This window comes from Rhodnius prolixus, unplaced genomic scaffold (assembly GCF_049639745.1).
Source record: "Rhodnius prolixus isolate KJV_2025 unplaced genomic scaffold, Rpr scaffold_9, whole genome shotgun sequence".
NCBI classification, from domain to species: Eukaryota; Metazoa; Arthropoda; class Insecta; order Hemiptera; family Reduviidae; genus Rhodnius; species Rhodnius prolixus.
The window spans coordinates 15,331,745-15,351,592 of record NW_027411604.1 but is presented as its reverse complement, the minus strand read 5'-3'; the positions used below and the strand labels follow the sequence as shown (position 1 = coordinate 15,351,592).

Here is a 19,848-nt window from a genome sequence, read left to right as displayed (position 1 = left end):
AAACTTTTATCCCCATTGTATAAGTGATGACTACAATTTATATCTGAGAAATTTTGCCAGAACTACTTGATTATGGGAACTCATGAGTAGTGGAGTGAGTACTCTTTCTTCAAAAGTACAATTTCAGCGTAATGTACGGTTTAGCAAGATTTATGTTATAAAGGGATGTTAAGTGGCTTGCTAAAATTCTGTGTTTTTAAAATATTCCAAAACCGCGAGTACCACTTTATTATTGAATGGAATGTTCACTTTTTCAGAGACTTTTTCGAATATAACTCATACGATTTTCATATTTAAACTAAAAATTTTGTATCCATATTTTTTGTTTCTCTGGAAAAATTATTTTTTTGGGCATTCTGAGATGTTAGCAAAAATGTTAATATAAGTCAAACTACTCCAGAATTGTAGTAAGAGAGAGTCATGGGTGTTTCTCAACATATTTTTTTAATTCAGTTTTAAAACTGATTTTCGTCCTGTTATTTTTAGGTACTAACGCTCCGTACAAGAAATAAAAGTCAAAATTAACTTAAAAACAGAAAATGAGCACCTCTTTTTTTTAGCACTACGATTTTCTATTTTGTAGTAATGCTAACTACAAAAATTGAGTATTTTTGCTGAACACGTGATATATCTGCTCGATTGCAATACTCCCTCTTAAGTGAGGTAAGGAGAATATAATGATTTTAATAAAATAGTGTGCCTCTAGTGAAACTAATGAATTAATTTATAAAAAGGATAATTGTGTGGAAGCATGACTTGGCTCAGTCATTACATTAATTTATTTGAAATTTTACAAATTTCACCAGCGGCCCCTAATGGAAATGTAAAGAGCAATGTTTTAGTAGCTTTTTAAGGATTCCATGAACATTTTTTGTTGTACTATAAAAAAATAAAATAAAGAGATTGTATAATGCTTAGCTCAGTGTAGGAACTATAATGTATAGTATACATAATACGAAAGTTTACACATAAAAAGTTTATTGATATCTTTCAACTCTATATTCTTGAGATTTAAACCTTTTTTTTTTGTTTTTTTTTATACTGAGCTTTCCTGCAACTAATTCAGAGTTTAGTGGGAAGATTTAGAATTAAGATTGTTTGTAGTAAAATTCAACAGGGTTTAAAGAAAGAAGCAGAGAGCGCTGTTAGATAATGAGGGCCCAGTCATAAATCTTGCTAGGAGTACTTAAATCTTGAAACTACATTTTAAAACGACTGTACTTTATTCATTTTTCTGTTTCAAGCTTTTAGCAAATTCCAGATAAAATTCATATTAAAAGAATAGTAGTTCGAATATTTTAATTCAGATTCTGACTTACTTAAACTTAGAGGAAAATACATTAATTCTTTCTTCTCTTGAAATGTTTCAAAGAATTTAGGGTACAAATTTGTTCTGTATTTATGTGGCGATGTGCTGAATCCTATAAGATTAAATTCTATTCTATTTTACAGGATGGAAGTGTTATTAATTTTTAAAAAGCAAGGAGAGATTAATAATTAATTTGTCCTTCTCAGTAACAGACTTAAACCTTAAAAATGTAATTTCTTTTAACGAAAAAAAAACGTTTACAAATGTAATATTCATCTGCAAAGTACCAGGATCCCTTCTTAGTTTGCATTTTACTTCGAAATTCGAAGTTTAGAAAAAATGTCTTTTTATTGTAAATAACGGAATCGGATACAATATTTGAATTAGTTACGAGGTTCGTTTGAAAAGTCCGTGCAAAGTCAGAGAGATAGCACCACTGGCGCTTATCGAGGTTATGTTTAGTTAGTAGCACCTCTTGGAAGAACGCGCACCAAGTTTCAGCCAGATCGGTCTATTTCTTTGTGTTTGGCATTCGTTTGAATCGAGGAAGTCGAGTGATTTTCAAAAAATGGGCGAAAAAGAATTTCGTGTGTTGATTAAACACTACTTTGTGAAAGGCAAAACGCCTCAGGAGACTAAAGAGAAGCTTGATAAACATTATGGTGACACTGCACCTTCGATTAGAACAGTTTATAAGTGGTTTCAAAATTTTCGGAGTGGCCATATGGGCACAAGTGACGCTGAACGTTCTGGACGCCCTGTTGAGGTTACTACTCCAGAAATCATTGATAAAATCCATGATATGGTGATGGATGACAGAAGAGTGAAGGTGCGTGAGATTACTAGTGCTGTGGGCATCTCGAATGAACGGGTACATAATATTTTGCATCAACATTTGGACATGACAAAGCTATCGGCAAGATGGGTGCCGCGATTGCTCACGCTTGACCAAAAACGAAATCGTGTGAAGTGTTGCAAGGACGGTTTGCAGCTGTTCCAGAAGAATCCGCAGGACTTTAAGCGTCGTTTCGTCACTGTGGATGAAACATGGATACATCACTACACTCCTGAGACCAAAGAACAATCTAAACAATGGGTTACCAAGGGGGAATCTGCGCCAAAAAAGCGAAGACCGTTCCTTCGGCCGGTAAGATTATGGCGACTGTCATTTGGGATTCGCAAGGAATAATCCTCATCGACTATCTGGAAAAGGGTAAAACTATTACAGGTGCATATTATTCATCGTTATGCAAAGCGTAAAATTAAATAGAATAAAATTTGTTTTTTACTTTAAATGTCTTGCAATATCCCTTGATTTTGCATATATAGATATCGTTGGTTCATTCGTAATCGGTTATTGCGATTAATAAATTACCTGACTTTTAAACTTGTTTACCTCTTTTTACATTTTCTTTTTTCCCTTTAATTTTGAGACTTTCTTTACAACTTACGTTACTTTCCTTGAAGGAATTGTGCTACTAGCAATCTGCTACCTGATTCGATGCTTTTTACTTGAATCGCTGTTCAGTTATAATTGTACTTTACAAATATTTTCACTATTATTTATTTACTGGTCAATAAGGTTAGCTGTTACACAAAATTTAGCAACCTAATGTTTATTTATTTTCTATGCAGTCTGCAAACTGAATGAAATAATTAATTCCGTTAGGGATTCTTTGTTCTTTTTTTTTTTGTTGAGGTTACCAAAATCAACAGGTTTGAGGATTTTTAGCAAGGAAATATTTGCTACTTTTAAAGTCCCTACCCTATCGTCCAGGTATCCGCTAAATTTTAAGTACCGAAAACGAAGAAGAAATTTATCAAAACCGGAGTATATTCAAACCATTTATAACTGTAGCAGAAAATAAAAAAGGATTTAAAATTTTGGTAAGATTTTGGTGAGTAAACAGTGTAAAAAGTTCAATTTTAGTTCAGCAGGCACCTCTTCTCATTAAGCTTCAAGTGGAATGATTATTGTGCTCCAATGGGAACTGAAATTCTAATTTCCAGGAGAAGAATGAGTCGCATAATTAAAAACAGATTACTGGTTTTCTTATTAACATGTTTTAAGCACCACGTCTGATGGTTAGCAGCTTCGACGGTAAAATGTTTCTTTGTCTTAAAAATGAACGAAAAAAAAAATTGTTTTCAAACTAGGACTAGGCTTTCAAGGGATCATTTAAAAAAAATTACGAATGGTTAAGTACACAATAAGAAATACAAATAACAGTTTATTCATTTCTTATCTTTTTTTTTTTTTTCGAAATATACAAAGACTTTAAGTTGATATGATCACTTACAAATATTGATTGGCACAATATGATTTATTAGCAACTGTTATTCAAAAATTGAATGCCAACTGTTCAAAGCACCAGTTATAGAAACAATAAGTATAAAATTAAAAATAATAACAAAACATTGTTCAACATTAATTAATAATAACCTCTTAGATATGAAATTTTATAAGGCACTAAAGAAATTTACTAATAACTAAATATAATGACTGACAAATGAAATAATTAATTTTGGCAGTTAGTTAAATTCTTATCTTAGATTAATAAAATATATATTTATTTATATTTGTTTTTTTTTAAAAAAAATCGTATCATAATACAAAATAAAAAATTAAAATGAGTTAATGGTAACAAATTAATAAATGGAGCTACTGACTACAAGTAATAAAATTTGGAACATTAATAAGTAAAAATTTTGAAGAAAAAAATTTAAATCCTTTATAACTGATATGTACTAATTGGATATATGTAGTTTACCAATTAATTAGATTGTTCCTAATGATTCAATTAATACCACGATCACATGTTAATGAAATCACCAAGGAGGTGACCGAAACCACTATATCAGTCGCAGATGCCTGTCAACTTTTTTTTGTTTGTTTTTTAATTTATATTTATTTATAACCTGTACATATCTACGACAACATTTACACATGTAAATGTGGTTTATATTGAGGCACAGATTGTTTACTGAATCCTGGTGGATCCAGCGCCATAATCGAGGCGGCATGTTGAGAGGGGCCACAGCCAATGCTAGAACTCTCAGGAGGTTGTATGGAAGGTTAGGAATGTGATAAAAGGTCGCAGGGTCAATATCGTTTCAGGCATCGTGGAGGTGGGTTGTTGTAGGTAAGGCTTGTGCTGTGAGATGTATTAGGTAATTGACAGAAGGGATATTGAGGTTTGTATGGAGGCTTAAATTGGATACATAGGCTTAGCGAACGCGCAACTTTTGGTAATTTAATTTGTAACAGCAAATTTTGCTACCATTCCTTTTAACTATGGCTCTAAATTTAGCTATATTTTTCTTCATTGTTTCAATCGTTGATGATATGCCGAAGGACTTTAGATTAAAAGGACTGAATTCTTCAGTCAAGTTTGTTTCAATAAGAAACAAAACTTTTTCTTGTGTAGTAATTAGGGGAGAGGAATACCAGACATTCAAGGCGTGCAAAATGGTTAAGACAGTTTGCAAACTGAATAACAAGATAATGATTTGAGCTTAGGGTTAAGGTCAGAAATAAACAAACCCAAAATAGGAAACATTAATGGGGTTTAAAGTTTACAAAAGGATATGTTTTAATAATCGTTGACATGACTGAAAGAACTTATATCATAGACCACAGTAAGAGAAGCATCAAAGCACTAAATTACTGAAGCAAATGATTACTGAATAAAATTTAATGATGTTGAGATAAAGAAAAATCTGAATTTCATTCGGATTGAGAGAGATTATTAAAAATCAAAACAAAAAACCAATAACAATAATAATAAATAAAATAAAATAAGCATGTTCAGCAGAAATGCTTATCGCAGACATTTGTTTTTAGTGAACCTACTACAGCCCATGGGTTACTCCATCTCAGCATACACAATTTACATATGTACGCATAACTTGCATTAGTGGACACTAAATGGATATCCATTACGTTCAATAATAATTACGTTTTAGGTCAGTCAACGGGCAGTATCATTTTGGTGCTAGTCAGCTTTCATTAATCAACAAAGCGCTTTTGGAAATCGAACCCTAACTTTTCTTAACAAAGTACTGAAATATTATAATTAATTATAAAACTTAAAAAGATTTTAATTAACTATTTACTGATTTATGTAAAAAATTCATTATTACGATTATTAATATTTTAATTACATTTGCATTTAGAATCTCTAGAAATAGTAATGCTAAATGCAATCAGTGTGTACAAATATTTTAATCAGAAACAATCTAATTAACTAGGTACAAAGAGAAAGCAATTTTGAGATGAAAAAAACATTTGACTCAATCAATCTCAAAATTAAGTTAAACATAGTTGATTTATAAGAGATATATATAATTGTTCAAGAATTTTTAGGACGGTACCGTCAAAAGCCTTGTTTTCTGATTAACAAGAATTGATTTGTCATGGAAGGATTAAATTACAACTATTTGGCACTGTAAAAGCTATGTTAACAAAATTGCCCATATATTTAATAAGATATTAATAATCATTAACTGATTTACTGATTTGTGTAATAACACTGACAAATAATAGTACTCTTAGATAATTTTTACTATATCATAGTGGATAGTAATCGATTTTAACAAAATAAAAGAACTCCATTTACAATAAAACATTCAATAAAATAGTAGTAAACAACTGTTTATAGACTTAGAAGTGACTAAATATTTCGTTTTATTTTAATTAAAATTAAGAACAACATTAACAATGGAAACTTTTTTTTTTAACTTTATTAGATATGCAGATTATGATGAACGTCTAAATTAATAAACTACTAAAATTGTAATTAAACTTTTTCGTGTCAAGTCCGTGCAAACTTAGTTGTAAAGGATTTATGAGATGTCTTTTATTTTTATCACAGTCTAGGTGAAATTTCAAATTATTGCACAAGTTTTGGTACATACGCAACAACAAACTTGCAAGTCGGACTTTGGTTTCTGATGAAACAGAAAAGTGGTTGAAGAAAAACAATCTCACACATTTATATTTAGAATACTGTTAATAAAATTTGTAGAAAAATTAATTATAAAATTCAACTAATAAAAATATTCCGGAAATTAATCACGAATTTGGCGAAAATAATTAAATGCACTATTTTTTTTTTTTTTTTTTTTTTGGAGAACAAGAGATATGGAACAAAATTAGGCTCAGCGTACGCGCATCTTTTGGCAATATAATTTGTAACTTAGCAAATTTAGCTACCATTCCTTTTATGGCTCTAAATTTACTTGTATTTTTCTTGTTTCAAACCCATCGCGTACGCCGATTGTCTGAAAGATCGAGCCCGTCAAGTCATGATAAGAATTTTACAATACAGAAGACTTTTGTTCAAAACTTTTCTATTGAAAGAGAAGCAAATATCACATTCAAAAAATAAGTTGTTCTGGCCAAACTTGTTTTTACGAATGGACGTGAGTTTTAGTTAAAGAAACAATAAGAAAAACCTTCATTGAAGTTAGCCGTACGCTCCAATTTGGGGTGCAAATCCCAAATCTTTCAAATCATTGATTATACGTATTGAGCGAAGCTTAAGATACAATATAAAGGAAAAATACTCACAATTAAATCATCCTCGGAAATCTAAGGACTCGAGCTAAATATCTCTCTGCTAAATTCGATCTGCTTGAAAACCAAATAAAATAAAAAGACCAATAATAATACTCCTGTTTTTCGTAAAAATGACGTAGAGAGCCAGTTAAAAAAATAATCCTGCAAATTACAAAAATTTGAACATAAAAATTTGAACACTTATACAAATAACATAAACACAGCCTTTCTTTTTTTTTGCAGATTTAAAAGAAACTACCGAAAAATATAATAAACAAATACTTATTGAGCATAAAAAATTAATTCTTCCACCATTTTGCAATATTAGTCTTGATATTTAAATCTTTTTATATTCTATTTTGTTAACAAACTATAAATAAAACAAATCATTGCACTTTTTTTTGAATGTGGAACAACTTTCCACATTAAATTGGAATGTAAAAATATATTTAAAATATAAAGCTCTTGACTGCTTAATTTAATTTTTTTTTTAATTTTTGGCATCATAATTTAGAAAAGAATATTTTTTAATACCAATAGAAATGGAAGACACCATTTATCATGTTAGTTAGTACAAATGCATGGCATTGAGATTATTATGAAAATGAGAACAGAATTACTGGTTAATTGCAGGAATCATATGTTCAAATACTACTGACGTAGTTGATAAAAAAGCTGTCACGATTACCTTCTTAATAAATCTTATAATGAATGTTTTGGATAAATATAATATAATAAAGAAGAGACAAACATCTTTCATCAACTCCTCGTAAAAAAATGTTACCTATTCATCAACCAATGTTAAACTAACTCCTCCTTCGCATGTTTCAACTTGAAGATTTGGAACTTGAATACCCCTCAGTTAGTAAACGACTCCATCATGGTCTGTCTTTAGTACTTGGCATAAATGACATGGTGCGACGAACTTTATTGCCAGTCTAAACATGGAAAAACAACTCTGAATAATTTACAACGTAAATAATATGTGTAAATAAATAAACTTGAGCTTAATCTAAAGCTTATCTTTGCAGCTCCAAATTCAAATAAAATTAATAAATTTTCGGGTCGCATTCGCGAAAAAGGGGACTTGGCGATCTAGTCTCAATTTCTTGTTACAATCTGGAGGGGTTCAGAATTCAGACACAACAATATAAAAAAAGGGAAACCTTAACTTCCTGAAGAAATTAGATTATAGCTCTTCCATACACTGAGGGGCTTAGATGGTGTTCTTGAACAGAATATACAGCTATTCCATCAATTCGTTTATTTGTTTTTGTCTCTCTCGCGCTGGCTATCTAATCCATATACACATTTTTGGTTTTTTAATGGATCTCAAATGTATACTTTCCAAAGAGAACTCAATTCCAAAAATTGAACGAAATTATATCATAAAATGTAGATCACATATTACTTTCTTAGAAAGGTAGGTAAATAAAAGAATCATTATTGAACTTTTTACATACTTTATTTGGATCCCTGGAGACTGTATTTTCAACGAAAAATATCTTATCTCTAGCTTTTTGCAGTTCTTTGTCCAGCCTTTCACGTTCCTCTTCTAACTCTTTCAGACGGGTTTCAGCAGCTGTTGAGAAAAAGCAATGATTTTCTTTAAACGTTCAAGCAGAAATAAAACACATTGCCTATATAATAAAATGCAGAACAGTCCTCATAAACAGACAATACAATTATACATATATATTGAAAAAGTAATGGGCACGAAGTACCACTCAGGTTCAAGTCAATGAAGTCTGAATATCAATCCATCAAAGCAAAAAAATTGTTATGTGCTTTAATTTTTTCTGCATTAAATAAAAATGAATTTATTTTACAAAATTAAAGATCTTACCGAGTAGTTTATCTTCCTTCTCTTTTTGTTTGACCTCAAATTCTCTCCTTTTAGCACGTTCCTGTTCTAAAAGAACTCTTTGTTCTTCCTGGAGCTGTTCTAATTCCTCTCTCTTTTCCCATTCTTCTCGCAATACTCTAAAGATAAGCTTAAATTTAACGACATTCTTATAAAAATTACTTTCTAAGGGTTTTTTAGAAGATTAAGTGTATTGGATCCAGATCAAACACCAGGATTATGTGCAACGGAGTTTATTCTCTCATAACACACAACTCGTTTCTATAAACAATAAATATTTTTTTTACTAATGTGAATAATAAATGCTAACAAATTAACAATTAATATGGTGTTTACCATATTTTGTCTGCTTCTCCGGATCCAAAACCCAAAACCAGATACCAAATTAACCACAAAACAACATACAATTTTGAATACTAATAATGTTCTTAACACACAAACCACATGATAGTTATTCCAATACTCTAAAGCAGAAACACATATGTTGTGTACTAACATTAAGTGAACTACAAATACGAGCCAAGGCCAAAATGAACCAAAATGCTAACTGAAATTTTCATTTCTAAAACTGATTTTTCACTTCTAATAAAATATAAAAACTACACTAAATCAGGTTAGATCAGAGCATGGAGCGGTCTTACCAGAGTAACCATAACCAAAAGAGGTTGATTGCGCCGATACCTTGAATACTATATGGAGAAATGTCTCCTTTATATCAGATCTTTTATTTTCCTATTTGTCGTTTTGTTATTATCTCTGGCACTGCCAGTGCGTATACGAAATCTCATTCACAATCTAAATGCCCAGAATCCGACCCCTACCAAAATCTTCAGAGATTTTTTTTCCCCCATATCCTGTAGAGCACCATGAGAATATGTATTTGTTGAGACTACTGAAGCGCAAAAAGGTCTATTAAAATCTGAAAGCGCACAAGTCCAGGATAAAGGGCATGCTCACTCGTTAGGGTACGGGGTCCAATACCTGTAGCCAGTTACAGGCTATTACCACTATTTGGTGGTGTAGGTCATAAGCAGTTTAGAGCTAACCTTGCTTGTAAATTCCTCACTATTTCTTCATCTCGTTTTGCTTGAGTTTCTACTTGTAATAAAGCTTCTAGTTCTGAAAGCTGCTTCTCTTGGGCTACTTTTAACTCTTTAGCCTGTAACTCAGCAGCAACTCTAGCCTGTAAACAAAATTTAATTAGCATTAAGAAAACAAAAATTAGTGAACGATCACACAATTTCGCAAATAGGCTTATTCTTGATTGATAGATTAATACCATTTTCTCGGCTTGCAACTGGACGCCCATGTCGTGTATTAGACTGGACCTTCTTCTATCTTCGGCTGCATCCAACTTCCTTTGCTTTTGTCGCTTAGCTGCAAGACTTCGTTGATATCCTTGTAAGCTACCTGATTGGCAGATGGCCAGTTGTATTGCTGATGTCCATTGCAGTCTACTCCTTAAAAGAAAATATAAAAAAATGTAAGAAAAAGAATGTAGTTCTAATGGAATATCTTCTCAACAAATTTTCGACAAATTGAAATGTTTATTAGGTGTATTACTATTGTATTACAACACTGGTATTAAAATTTTTTTAGATGTAATTAACAAATACCAATCGGCATCAAAACCTCTCAAAACAGGATTTTGTTACTTATATTTACATCCATTTTTAAAAACCCTAAAGTTCTTTAGTAGAGAAAGCGACTTGAGGAAACTCCTACCCTATTTTTGATGAAACAAATCCATAAAATCAGTTTTATGTCATAAAAATCAGAATATATTTGTCATTTTATATTACCTGTGATCATGAGGTGCTAATTCATTACATCTGTTATCGCTAGTGTGAATTAAGATTTTGTTCACTTTAGTATCCACCCAGCAGTTTGGATCAAGGTTAATAACTCCTTTAAAAACAAAACAAAAACCAATAAAATGAAAATAAACACTGTACTAATAACAACTTTTCAAACATAATTCTTATGAAAATCAAGCTAACATAAAGTGAATTGACTAACCACATAATTCTCTTTCATCCATAGATTTATAATAAGCCAGTTGTGTTGGTTGCAGAACAAACCAATATTCCCTCATGGTAGGTAAAAGATAGCCCCGTTTCATTAGGTTACCCTGTACCAAAAGAATAACGACAATAGTTGAATCTATGTACGGTAAAATTATGAATATTAAAAACATTTTGGTATAACTAATACTTCGCAGTTCTTCAACTGCAATATCTAATAATAAATGTAGACTATTTTCCAAACCTTTTTAATAACATCGCGAAGAAAAGTATCAGCCAATCCTGAAACAACTTCTTGCAGCACTGGTTGTTCAGATCCAACGAGGTATTTGGATTCAAGTAATGCAAGAAATGTGCCGAATTTAAAGCCTGCTGTATTGTGTGTGAGCCCGTTGTAAGCGTCATTATCCCAATGCTTGCCAAGAGATGTGACAAGTTGAGATGTTATAAGCCCAGCTTCACTGGATTCAAGCAATACCTAATGATAACAGAATTTATCTGTTTTCATAAATTTAATGACATGAATAATAAAGCAATAATAAGGTAAAATCTTATTAACAATAAGGTAGAATCATGGATTTTAAAATTACAAGATTGATAGAATATAACTGCTAAAATAATATATAAATTAAATAGTACAATGCTATATTTTGAATTAAAGCATATTCTACCTGATAGATGTCCCCACCCAAATGTGTCAACTGTCCAAGCATGCAGAAAACTCTAAATAGTGGTAAGAGGCAATTTTCTGCAAGTAAATCTCTAGGAGTGTAGATACGCTTACAGACCAACCAACACACTTCGTCGATCCTAGCTTCATAATCTCTTAGCGCTGGTAATGGTAAAGTGTCAGCTAATGAAGAAAACACCTGCACAGGCAAAGGAGGTTAATTAAAATTTTCGTAAGTTAAGGATAAGAAAGTCTCAGTTCTAAACAGACTGTTCTCGAAAAAGTAATATATAACCCAACAAACTTTAATTATAATTAGTGAGATTAAGGTTACCATAATGTACATAACAGTACTAAATTAGGAATATTCTTGTCTACTTTAATCTTTTATGGTCATAAATATAAAATCCTTAAATGCGGCGAAAGAAGAGACCTTCGCAAACAGATGTAACATTGGCCCTCTTTTACATATAAGGAAGTACAAGGATATTAAAGTTAGGTTAATTCATGATACGAGGAAACGTTTACTTTTAAACATTTTCAATGTGTAAATTAATATCTTTAAAGATACATTTGTAAATCACTAAAGTTTACAGAATGAAATAGTCAACCTTAAGATGACATTTCTAAATTAGCTCCAAATTATTAATTTAACAAAAATCCTTTTTGTAAAAGCCAGGAATCTGATCTGACCTTGTGAATCTATGCCCCTAAACGGAAGAGATATGACTCACTGTTATGTTTCAATTACTCAGAAGCATTGAGAATCAAACAAAGTTTAGATTTCAAAGGTTTTTATGGAGCAATAATAAGATAAGCTACATGTAACTTTTGTTACTTTTCCAAATAAGTCATTAGCTGTTTAAATAAATAGGTAGGATAAATTTTAAAAATATAATAATTTACCTCTTTAAGTAAGTAGTATTTATAATGGTGAAAATTCAGTGTAGACGTGCTTCTATAATGGTCCAATCCTTTTTCTACCCCATATAAATCCAGTAGCGTACCAATGTTTGCGGTCAAAACCTAAACATAAAATTAAATGCACTTAAATGTACCACCGGTTGTACATTTGTTTTTGTACCGGTTGTCCAAATGTTTTCACCCATGAAATAAGAATGGACCTGAATAAGCTTATTTACATTAAATAACCATTACTTAGAGATTACTGTTCATTATTTACCTTCAGTTTTGATTTCATCACATTCCCTGAACTATCTGTTGCCAAGGAGTTAAATGCATGCCAAATGCTGTTGGTAACATTTTTTAAAAGTGTTGCCATATCAAAAACATTACTTATATTTCTCTAAGGTAAAACCAAATATAGTTTTAAACAAATTATTAGTCATTCGCACAAATGTTCCGTCTCATTCATTCTCGCCCAAAACCGAAAAGAACACTCACACCTTTGACATTGACAACATCTCGTTTCTACCCTACTGGACCAATCGCAGTCACTATATCTGATAAAATCTTAAAGATCGATATAAATTGGTACAACCGATGTTAAACTATCGAACGTAGTTCTTTTCGATATCTCCAGCGATTCCACAGCCCAAAACATAACCACATAAACAAATATACTTTCCAGTAGTGATGGGCTATACGAGTCCGCCTGTGGAATCATTGGATTTGAATCAACTCCAGGGTCGGAATCGATTCCAAAAACTCGTTCATCGATTCCAGTTGCCGTACCTATCCTATGCTTTCGTGCAAATATCATGCAATTTATTAAATATTTTATTAGTACTTAACTTCATCAGTTAATAACAAAACTACATGTAATTTGCAACAGTTTTAAAAGATATATAATATCTAATTGTTATTGACAACATCAAATAAAATTAGCTTTACACAAGAACAAGATTTAAAACAAAGCAGTTTTGTTAATATCCAGCAGGACCACTGGGAGGTTGAAGTTACCCTGCCAGGAGGGGAAATGAAATGGGAAGGAAATAAGGTTGTTAAAGGTATCAATGATGTTAGTTGGACCTTAAAATATGTACATGCAAACAAATTAAAATATAACAATGAACATAAACTAAGAAAGATTAACGAAATGAAATTATATTACTAAATATTTAATAATGAATAAAACTAAGCCGTCTATATATATATATATATCCCAATACAAAACAAAATGAATAATTTTTATCACAGCATTATCACAGACTAGAGAAGGATTAAAGTTTAAAGCTACTTAGAACTTAAGAAATTAATTAATGTAAATTTTTATTCAGAAATAATATCATAGAAACATTGCTCGACTTTAATCTATTGCGTCTGTCAACTAATATTTGTCCAGCTTTAGAGAAAATCCTTTCGCAAGGAACTGAAGTGGCTGGAATGCATAATCTTTTCAAAACAACGTCATACAATCTGGGATATAAGTCTTTCCTCTCTCTCCACCAATCTAACGGATTGGCTTCTCTATTTAAAAAAGGTTCTGCCAAATATTTGTCTAATTCAATTATACTGGCAGATACTGGGGTCTGTTTCGCGTTTAACGTTTTAATTTTTGCATCGAATTCCCGCCAAAGACTAGAAGTAGAAGTTGTGGATGATGGAACATCGGTAGATAACGAAGCTTTCGGAATTTGAATAAATGATAATTTAGTGGCAAGAGAATGGTACATTTTCCGGAATTTAATGTCGCTCGAAAAACCTTCGTTTTTAAATCGCGGATCTAAAATCATCGATTGACCTATAATTTCTACCGATTCTAAATTGGAAAACCGATTTGAAATATTAGCGCAAATTACTCGAGCCATTGATTGTATTTCAGGTCTGTAATTTGTGTGCAAAAATTTTGAAACGTGATCGGTCATAAAGCGCGAGAATATAATAATTTTAGAAATTGTTATATAATTTTCCGAACTTACTTCGTCCGTAATTTCATTAAATATCTGCAATAACTGAACCGCGCTCTCTAATATTTCCCAATCGATTGTTGTTATATTATGTTCACCCTGTAGATTTAATAAAGCTATGGTCGCGATCAATGGCTGTTTGGTTTTTAAAACGCGATCAAACATTATAAATGTGGAGTTCCAACGAGTGGGGACGTCTTGTTTTAATTTTAATTTTGGGAAACCCATCTGTGTTTGTGTATTATGTAGCTTGGTCAGAGAATGAGAACTTCTTTTAAAATATTCTACTAAAGCTTTAATTTTGTCGGTCGTTACGCGAATTTCTGCGATTCCCGAATGGACAACTAAATTCATTGAATGGGCAAAACAAGAAATATGCCTCCAATTGCACTGCTTTACTGCCGAAACAATATTTGCACCATTATCAGTAACAACGGCAGTTACTTTATTGGTGAGTTCCCATTCTTGGACCGTGGATTGCAGGTGTGAGGCCAAGTTATTCGCTGTATGTCGTTCAGAGTAACTAGTACACTTCAATAAATGTGTTTGTAAATTTGTGTTTTGGTCTATGTAGTGGGCAGTTATAGCAATAAAGCTTTCATTATTCACCGATGTCCAACAATCAGTTGTTAAACAAACGGCATTTACTTCGTTGAATCTACTTTTTAATTTTGATTCTTCCCGCTTATAAATCATTGGGAGTAAACTGTTGGATATATACTTTCGTGAAGGTACATTATAACTGGGGCAAAGCAATTTAATTAATTTTCTGAACTCTTGATCTTCAACAATACTAAAAGGATGATATTCTTTTACTATCATTTTGAGCAATTGTTCATCAATTTCCTTGGACTTACTGGGGTGCAAAGGTTTGATTACTTCTACAAAGTCAGTCAAGGATTTTTGAATTACCGGAGCCTTATGGGCAGATGAAGAGAGAGGAGCGACATCTGCAACTTCTGAATGGATGGAAGCTAAACTAGTAGAGGGAAGCGAGCTTAAATTTTGAGTGTCTATAGAAGTTAAATGAGATTTCTTAACAGGGATCTCTTCAGTGCTTTGCTCTGTATTCTTTCTTTTATTGAATGATATAGGATGTTTTCTCTTCATATGTCTGAACAAATTACTAGTAGAGCCACTTGTAAAGCTAACGATTTCGTGGCAATACCGGCATTTAGCTTTGACAGAATCAATAGAATTAAAGTGATTCCAAATTTCACTGCGTTTTGGCATTTGTCTGAAATTAATTTACTAAAAATTAATAAAATATTAAATTTAAAAAATAAGAAACAATAGTAAAAAAGGCGATAATAACCCCGTAGTTGATGGGCAAAAATAAATAAATAAATAAAATAAAATAAATAAAAAAGTAAAAAAATTAAACTAATTTATTAAATATTTTGCTTTTAAAATATTTTCAAATATTCAATAAAGAAAAACAAAAGATAAAAATGAAATAATTATTTAATTTAGGAAAATATTAGTCTTTGAAAATATTTTAGAAATCAACAAAGCACATGCTCTTCAACTTAATTAAGATTTACCACTGGAAAACACCCTTATCTGCTTATCATCAGAAGACAGACACACATGAAATATTGTTATCAGCACGAAAGATGAAATTGAAATGGCCCTTATTGCTATAGCTACATATCTAGAGACAAAAAAATTATATTACCTAAAGAGCGTACTTACTACAGACTCCCTCCCACTCTTATTACCTATTTCACAAACATTCGGCGATTGGAAATATTTTTTAGCAAAATATTATTCTATTTATTCTAAGCAGATTCTTAAGATGATTTTAATTTTTAAAATTTATTTTTGTTTATTACTCTTATAAAATACGAAGAATTTCAAATAAAATATAATATACAAACACAGAATGATTTAGTATGCAGGTGGAGTCAGTCGTCGTTACCATGGTAACGGAACCGTTAAACGACTCCGGTTCCAGCTCCAGCAATTTCTATTGGCTAGAATCAGTGAACGAAAAAGTGGAACGAGTCCGGTTTCAAAAGGATTTAAATCACTCCGGATTCGACTCCACCAACTCCAGTGGATTTAACCAATGAAAATGCTAGAGTTGGGCCGGAGTCGTTTAACGGTTCCATTACCATGGCAACCACGACTGACTCCACCTGCATACTAGATCATTTTGTGTTTGTGTATTATATTTTATTTGAAATTCTTCGTATTTTATAAGAGTAATGGACAAAAACAAAATTTAAAAATTAAAATCATCTTAAGAAAGCGTTATTATGTTTTTTGTATTCAAATGAAACGAATATTTAACTACAAAATATTTCCAATTGATGAATGTTTGTGAAATAGGTGATAGAGTGGGAGGGATACTACAGTAAGTAAACCAATTAGGTAATACTACATTTTGGCTCAGTTTTACTTTGACCGTCATGCGGACATGTACACGTTTAAACTTACGCCAATGAAGATAAGAGTAAGAGTGTCCAGCGCTTAGTTAAAGATTAAGCACACAGCTTTTTCTTTTTGTAAAACAATAAGATAATATTTTAAAAGCTTGATATTCAATTCTTATTAGATAAATATTGTGAGTAATTATAATTTTGTTTGAAGGGTTAGAATTTTTATGGAATACTTTCCTACCCATTTCCGTTTCTCTATTGAATCCTCTTGAAGCAAGTTAACTCCAGTCTTCCAGTGGTCAAGCTAGATAATGACAAAATTGCTTTAATTTATAATTTACTAGCCTATTTTTGGGTTAATATTTGTGTTACGTTGTTAATTTTATATTTATCAGAGCAACTGGAAATTAGGGATAGTACTTAATGTGTGTAAAAGAAATATAGTTTTGTTATTAACTGGAAAAGCTAACTGTTAATGATATATTTTAATAAATTACGTGACATTTGTTCTTATGTTTAATCGTTCCAAAACCTCTGCTGTCTCATTTTCATTTTAATTTTTTTGGGGCGGGGCGGAATCACTTTTTTTTAAAATAGGGATTTGAATCAACTCGTTCCACCATCGGACTCGTTCCAATGGAACGAGTCCGCTCAAATAGCCCATCACTACTTTCCAGCTTTCTGTTTCGTTATATGTAACTGCGTTAGGATATCATTTTTTCAATATTTTGAAGTTTAAGTAGATTGCACCATCCTACTATCCAATATATATTTAAACTGACTAATCATCGCTGATAATGGAGGTAAGTGCTTAATCTGTTAGGAATTCAACAAACGGTGTACTACGATGGACAAAATCAACAGTTCATTTCACATTCAGGTAATAACCATTGTTATTGCTCAAGTGATATTTTTAAATCAGCATGTTTTGAGATAGTATTTTTTTAAAAATAAATTATTTTTTGAATAAACTCCTCAAAATCTGTTAGGAATTCAACAAACGGTGTACTACGATGGACAAAATCAACAGTTCATTTCACATTCAGGTAATAACCATTGTTATTGCTCAAGTGATATTTTTAAATCAGCATGTTTTGAGATAGTATTTTTTTAAAAATAAATTATTTTTTGAATAAACTCCTCAAAATCTGTTAGGAATTCAACAAACGGTGTACTACGATGGACAAAATCAACAGTTCATTTCACATTCAGGTAATAACCATTGTTATTGCTCAAGTGATATTTTTAAATCAGCATGTTTTGAGATAGTATTTTTTTAAAAATAAATTATTTTTTGAATAAACTCCTCAAAATAAAAGAGAGGTTTTAGTGTATTTGTCTTTTTTGTTTACATTTGTTTTGGTTGATTATTATTGTATTAGGTAGTATAATTTTATTTTTTGAAATATGTTACTGTATATTTAGTTAGAAGAATATTAAAGTACTATGAAGTAAGGACTATAATTTTGTTTATATTTTGTTGTTTAATAGCCTTCTGAAGATAGACTTTGATAGAGCTTTATCAGCAGCTTTCATCTGGAAATGATTATCTCTCTATGGGTCCTTAACATCCAGCAGCCAACCGATAATTTTAGATGAGTCATCAACTCTGAGAAGTTAAGATGTCAAGAAAATCTACTTACCACTCAGCCTGTATGGTTCTGTTTTTCAGGTAGGTAGTGTTTTTCATACGTTCTAAGTTACAACATAAACTATAACCTTTATTCTGATATATAATCTTTCTCTTTTAACGTCAATAAATAATGTTTTAATTTTCAATCTAATAAAATTATTATTTGGCCAAATTAAACCTCTTTTCCTCAGAATATTAATTTTGTTTAAATATTAAATTTTGTATTTGCTTCGGCAGTACATATAGCAAAATATTAAATTACTTAGGAAAATGGTAACATTTATAAGTAAAATAAATAAAAGTTATATTATATTTTTTTGGCAAATAATCTTAATGTTAAGTTAATAAAACGAGGTTTAAGTTCTTAAAAGCGTTTATTTAAAAGAACGTGCCAACGGTACTTCTTATTTAAACTACATTCATTTATATTGATTAAAAGATGATTGTGGTACTGGGTTCGATTCCCGATCTAGGCCTTGGATTTTATTAACATTTTAAAACATTTTTGTGAAGTGTGTTTGCTAGTTGCAACACCAGTAAGCCGATTTTTATCCATTCTTTTCGGGAGTATAAAGAAGTCAACGAAACCTACCTTATCATTGGATAAAACACTTTATTTCAAGATTAACTTTTATGAAAACTTAATTAAATTGAACAATGATGCTTTTCAGATTGAAACAGCCAATACTTTTAGTTCTATATCTGCAACTATTCTTCAAATGAAGCTGAAATGTAATAGACAATTAAGATATAAAAACATATTTTGTTAAGAATCAATTACTAAAACATGTATTATTCAATATGAATATTTATGTCATAATGTAATTAGTTATATGAATTTTTTACGTTTCAAAGATAATGTACGCTTTAGTAGAAAAATAAATAAAAACCTTTAATTATATTAAAACCTTCTAATTTATATTTAAAAACCTTTAATATATATTTGAATACCTATTTTTTACATAGACTTGGTATTTGAATTCTATTTTTGGAAAAAAATACATAAATTATTAAAAATGCCAAAAAGAAGTGTTAAAAAGTTTTAATCTAAACTAGGAAAAAATAGGAATAAAAAAATCAAAAATAAAAAATTAGTTCAAAAAAAATCCGTCAGAGAACGCAGAAAATCAAAAGTAATAAAATTAAAAATTAGTTCTGAAAAAATCCACCAAAGAGCGCCAAAATCAAACATTTTGAAAAAATTAAAATTAGTTCCAAGAGCACCCGTCAGAGAACGCCAATTATCAAAAAAATTGAAAATAAAAATTAGTTGTAAAAAATATCCTTCAGAGAGCGCCACTTATCAGGAAGGTCAAAAATCTAGTTTAGGGATTAGCTATGAGGTTAGCATACTGGACTCCCACGCGGAGGTCCCGGGTTCGAATCCAGCAGCTGACCCTTAGATTTTCTCTTCCTAGGAGCTTCTTACAGCTCACTGTCCGGTGATGGACAGTGTTGTCTGTAACGAGAGAACACTGTCCGGAGGCCGGCAGTGCACTGGAAAAAGCTCCGGGCGCTAATGACCTTAGCTGTT

At 31.1% G+C, this 19,848-nt stretch overlaps 1 protein-coding gene across 2 annotated transcripts; it reads right to left on the bottom strand.

The window, feature by feature from the left end:
* Window positions 1-3,508: 3,508 nt before the first annotated feature.
* LOC141454763 (differentially expressed in FDCP 6 homolog) lies at window positions 3,509-12,875 on the bottom strand. 2 transcript variants are annotated; one of them, XR_012458961.1, is made up of 12 exons: window positions 12,611-12,875; window positions 12,334-12,453; window positions 11,429-11,626; window positions 11,002-11,235; window positions 10,753-10,864; window positions 10,536-10,641; window positions 10,013-10,193; window positions 9,780-9,916; window positions 8,716-8,852; window positions 8,333-8,451; window positions 7,654-7,807; window positions 3,509-7,031 (listed from the first exon to the last, which is right to left on the bottom strand). XR_012458961.1 is itself a non-coding variant. In XM_074129343.1 (11 exons), the coding sequence occupies exons 1-11, from the start codon at window positions 12,707-12,709 to the stop codon at window positions 7,748-7,750; spliced, it is 1,503 nt and encodes a 500-aa protein (XP_073985444.1). In that variant the 5' UTR covers window positions 12,710-12,875; the 3' UTR covers window positions 3,509-7,747. The 2 variants fall into 2 exon arrangements, 1 of the variants encoding a protein (XP_073985444.1); XM_074129343.1 differs by having other exon boundaries at window positions 3,509-7,807.
* Between the last annotated feature and the right edge of the window lie 6,973 nt (window positions 12,876-19,848).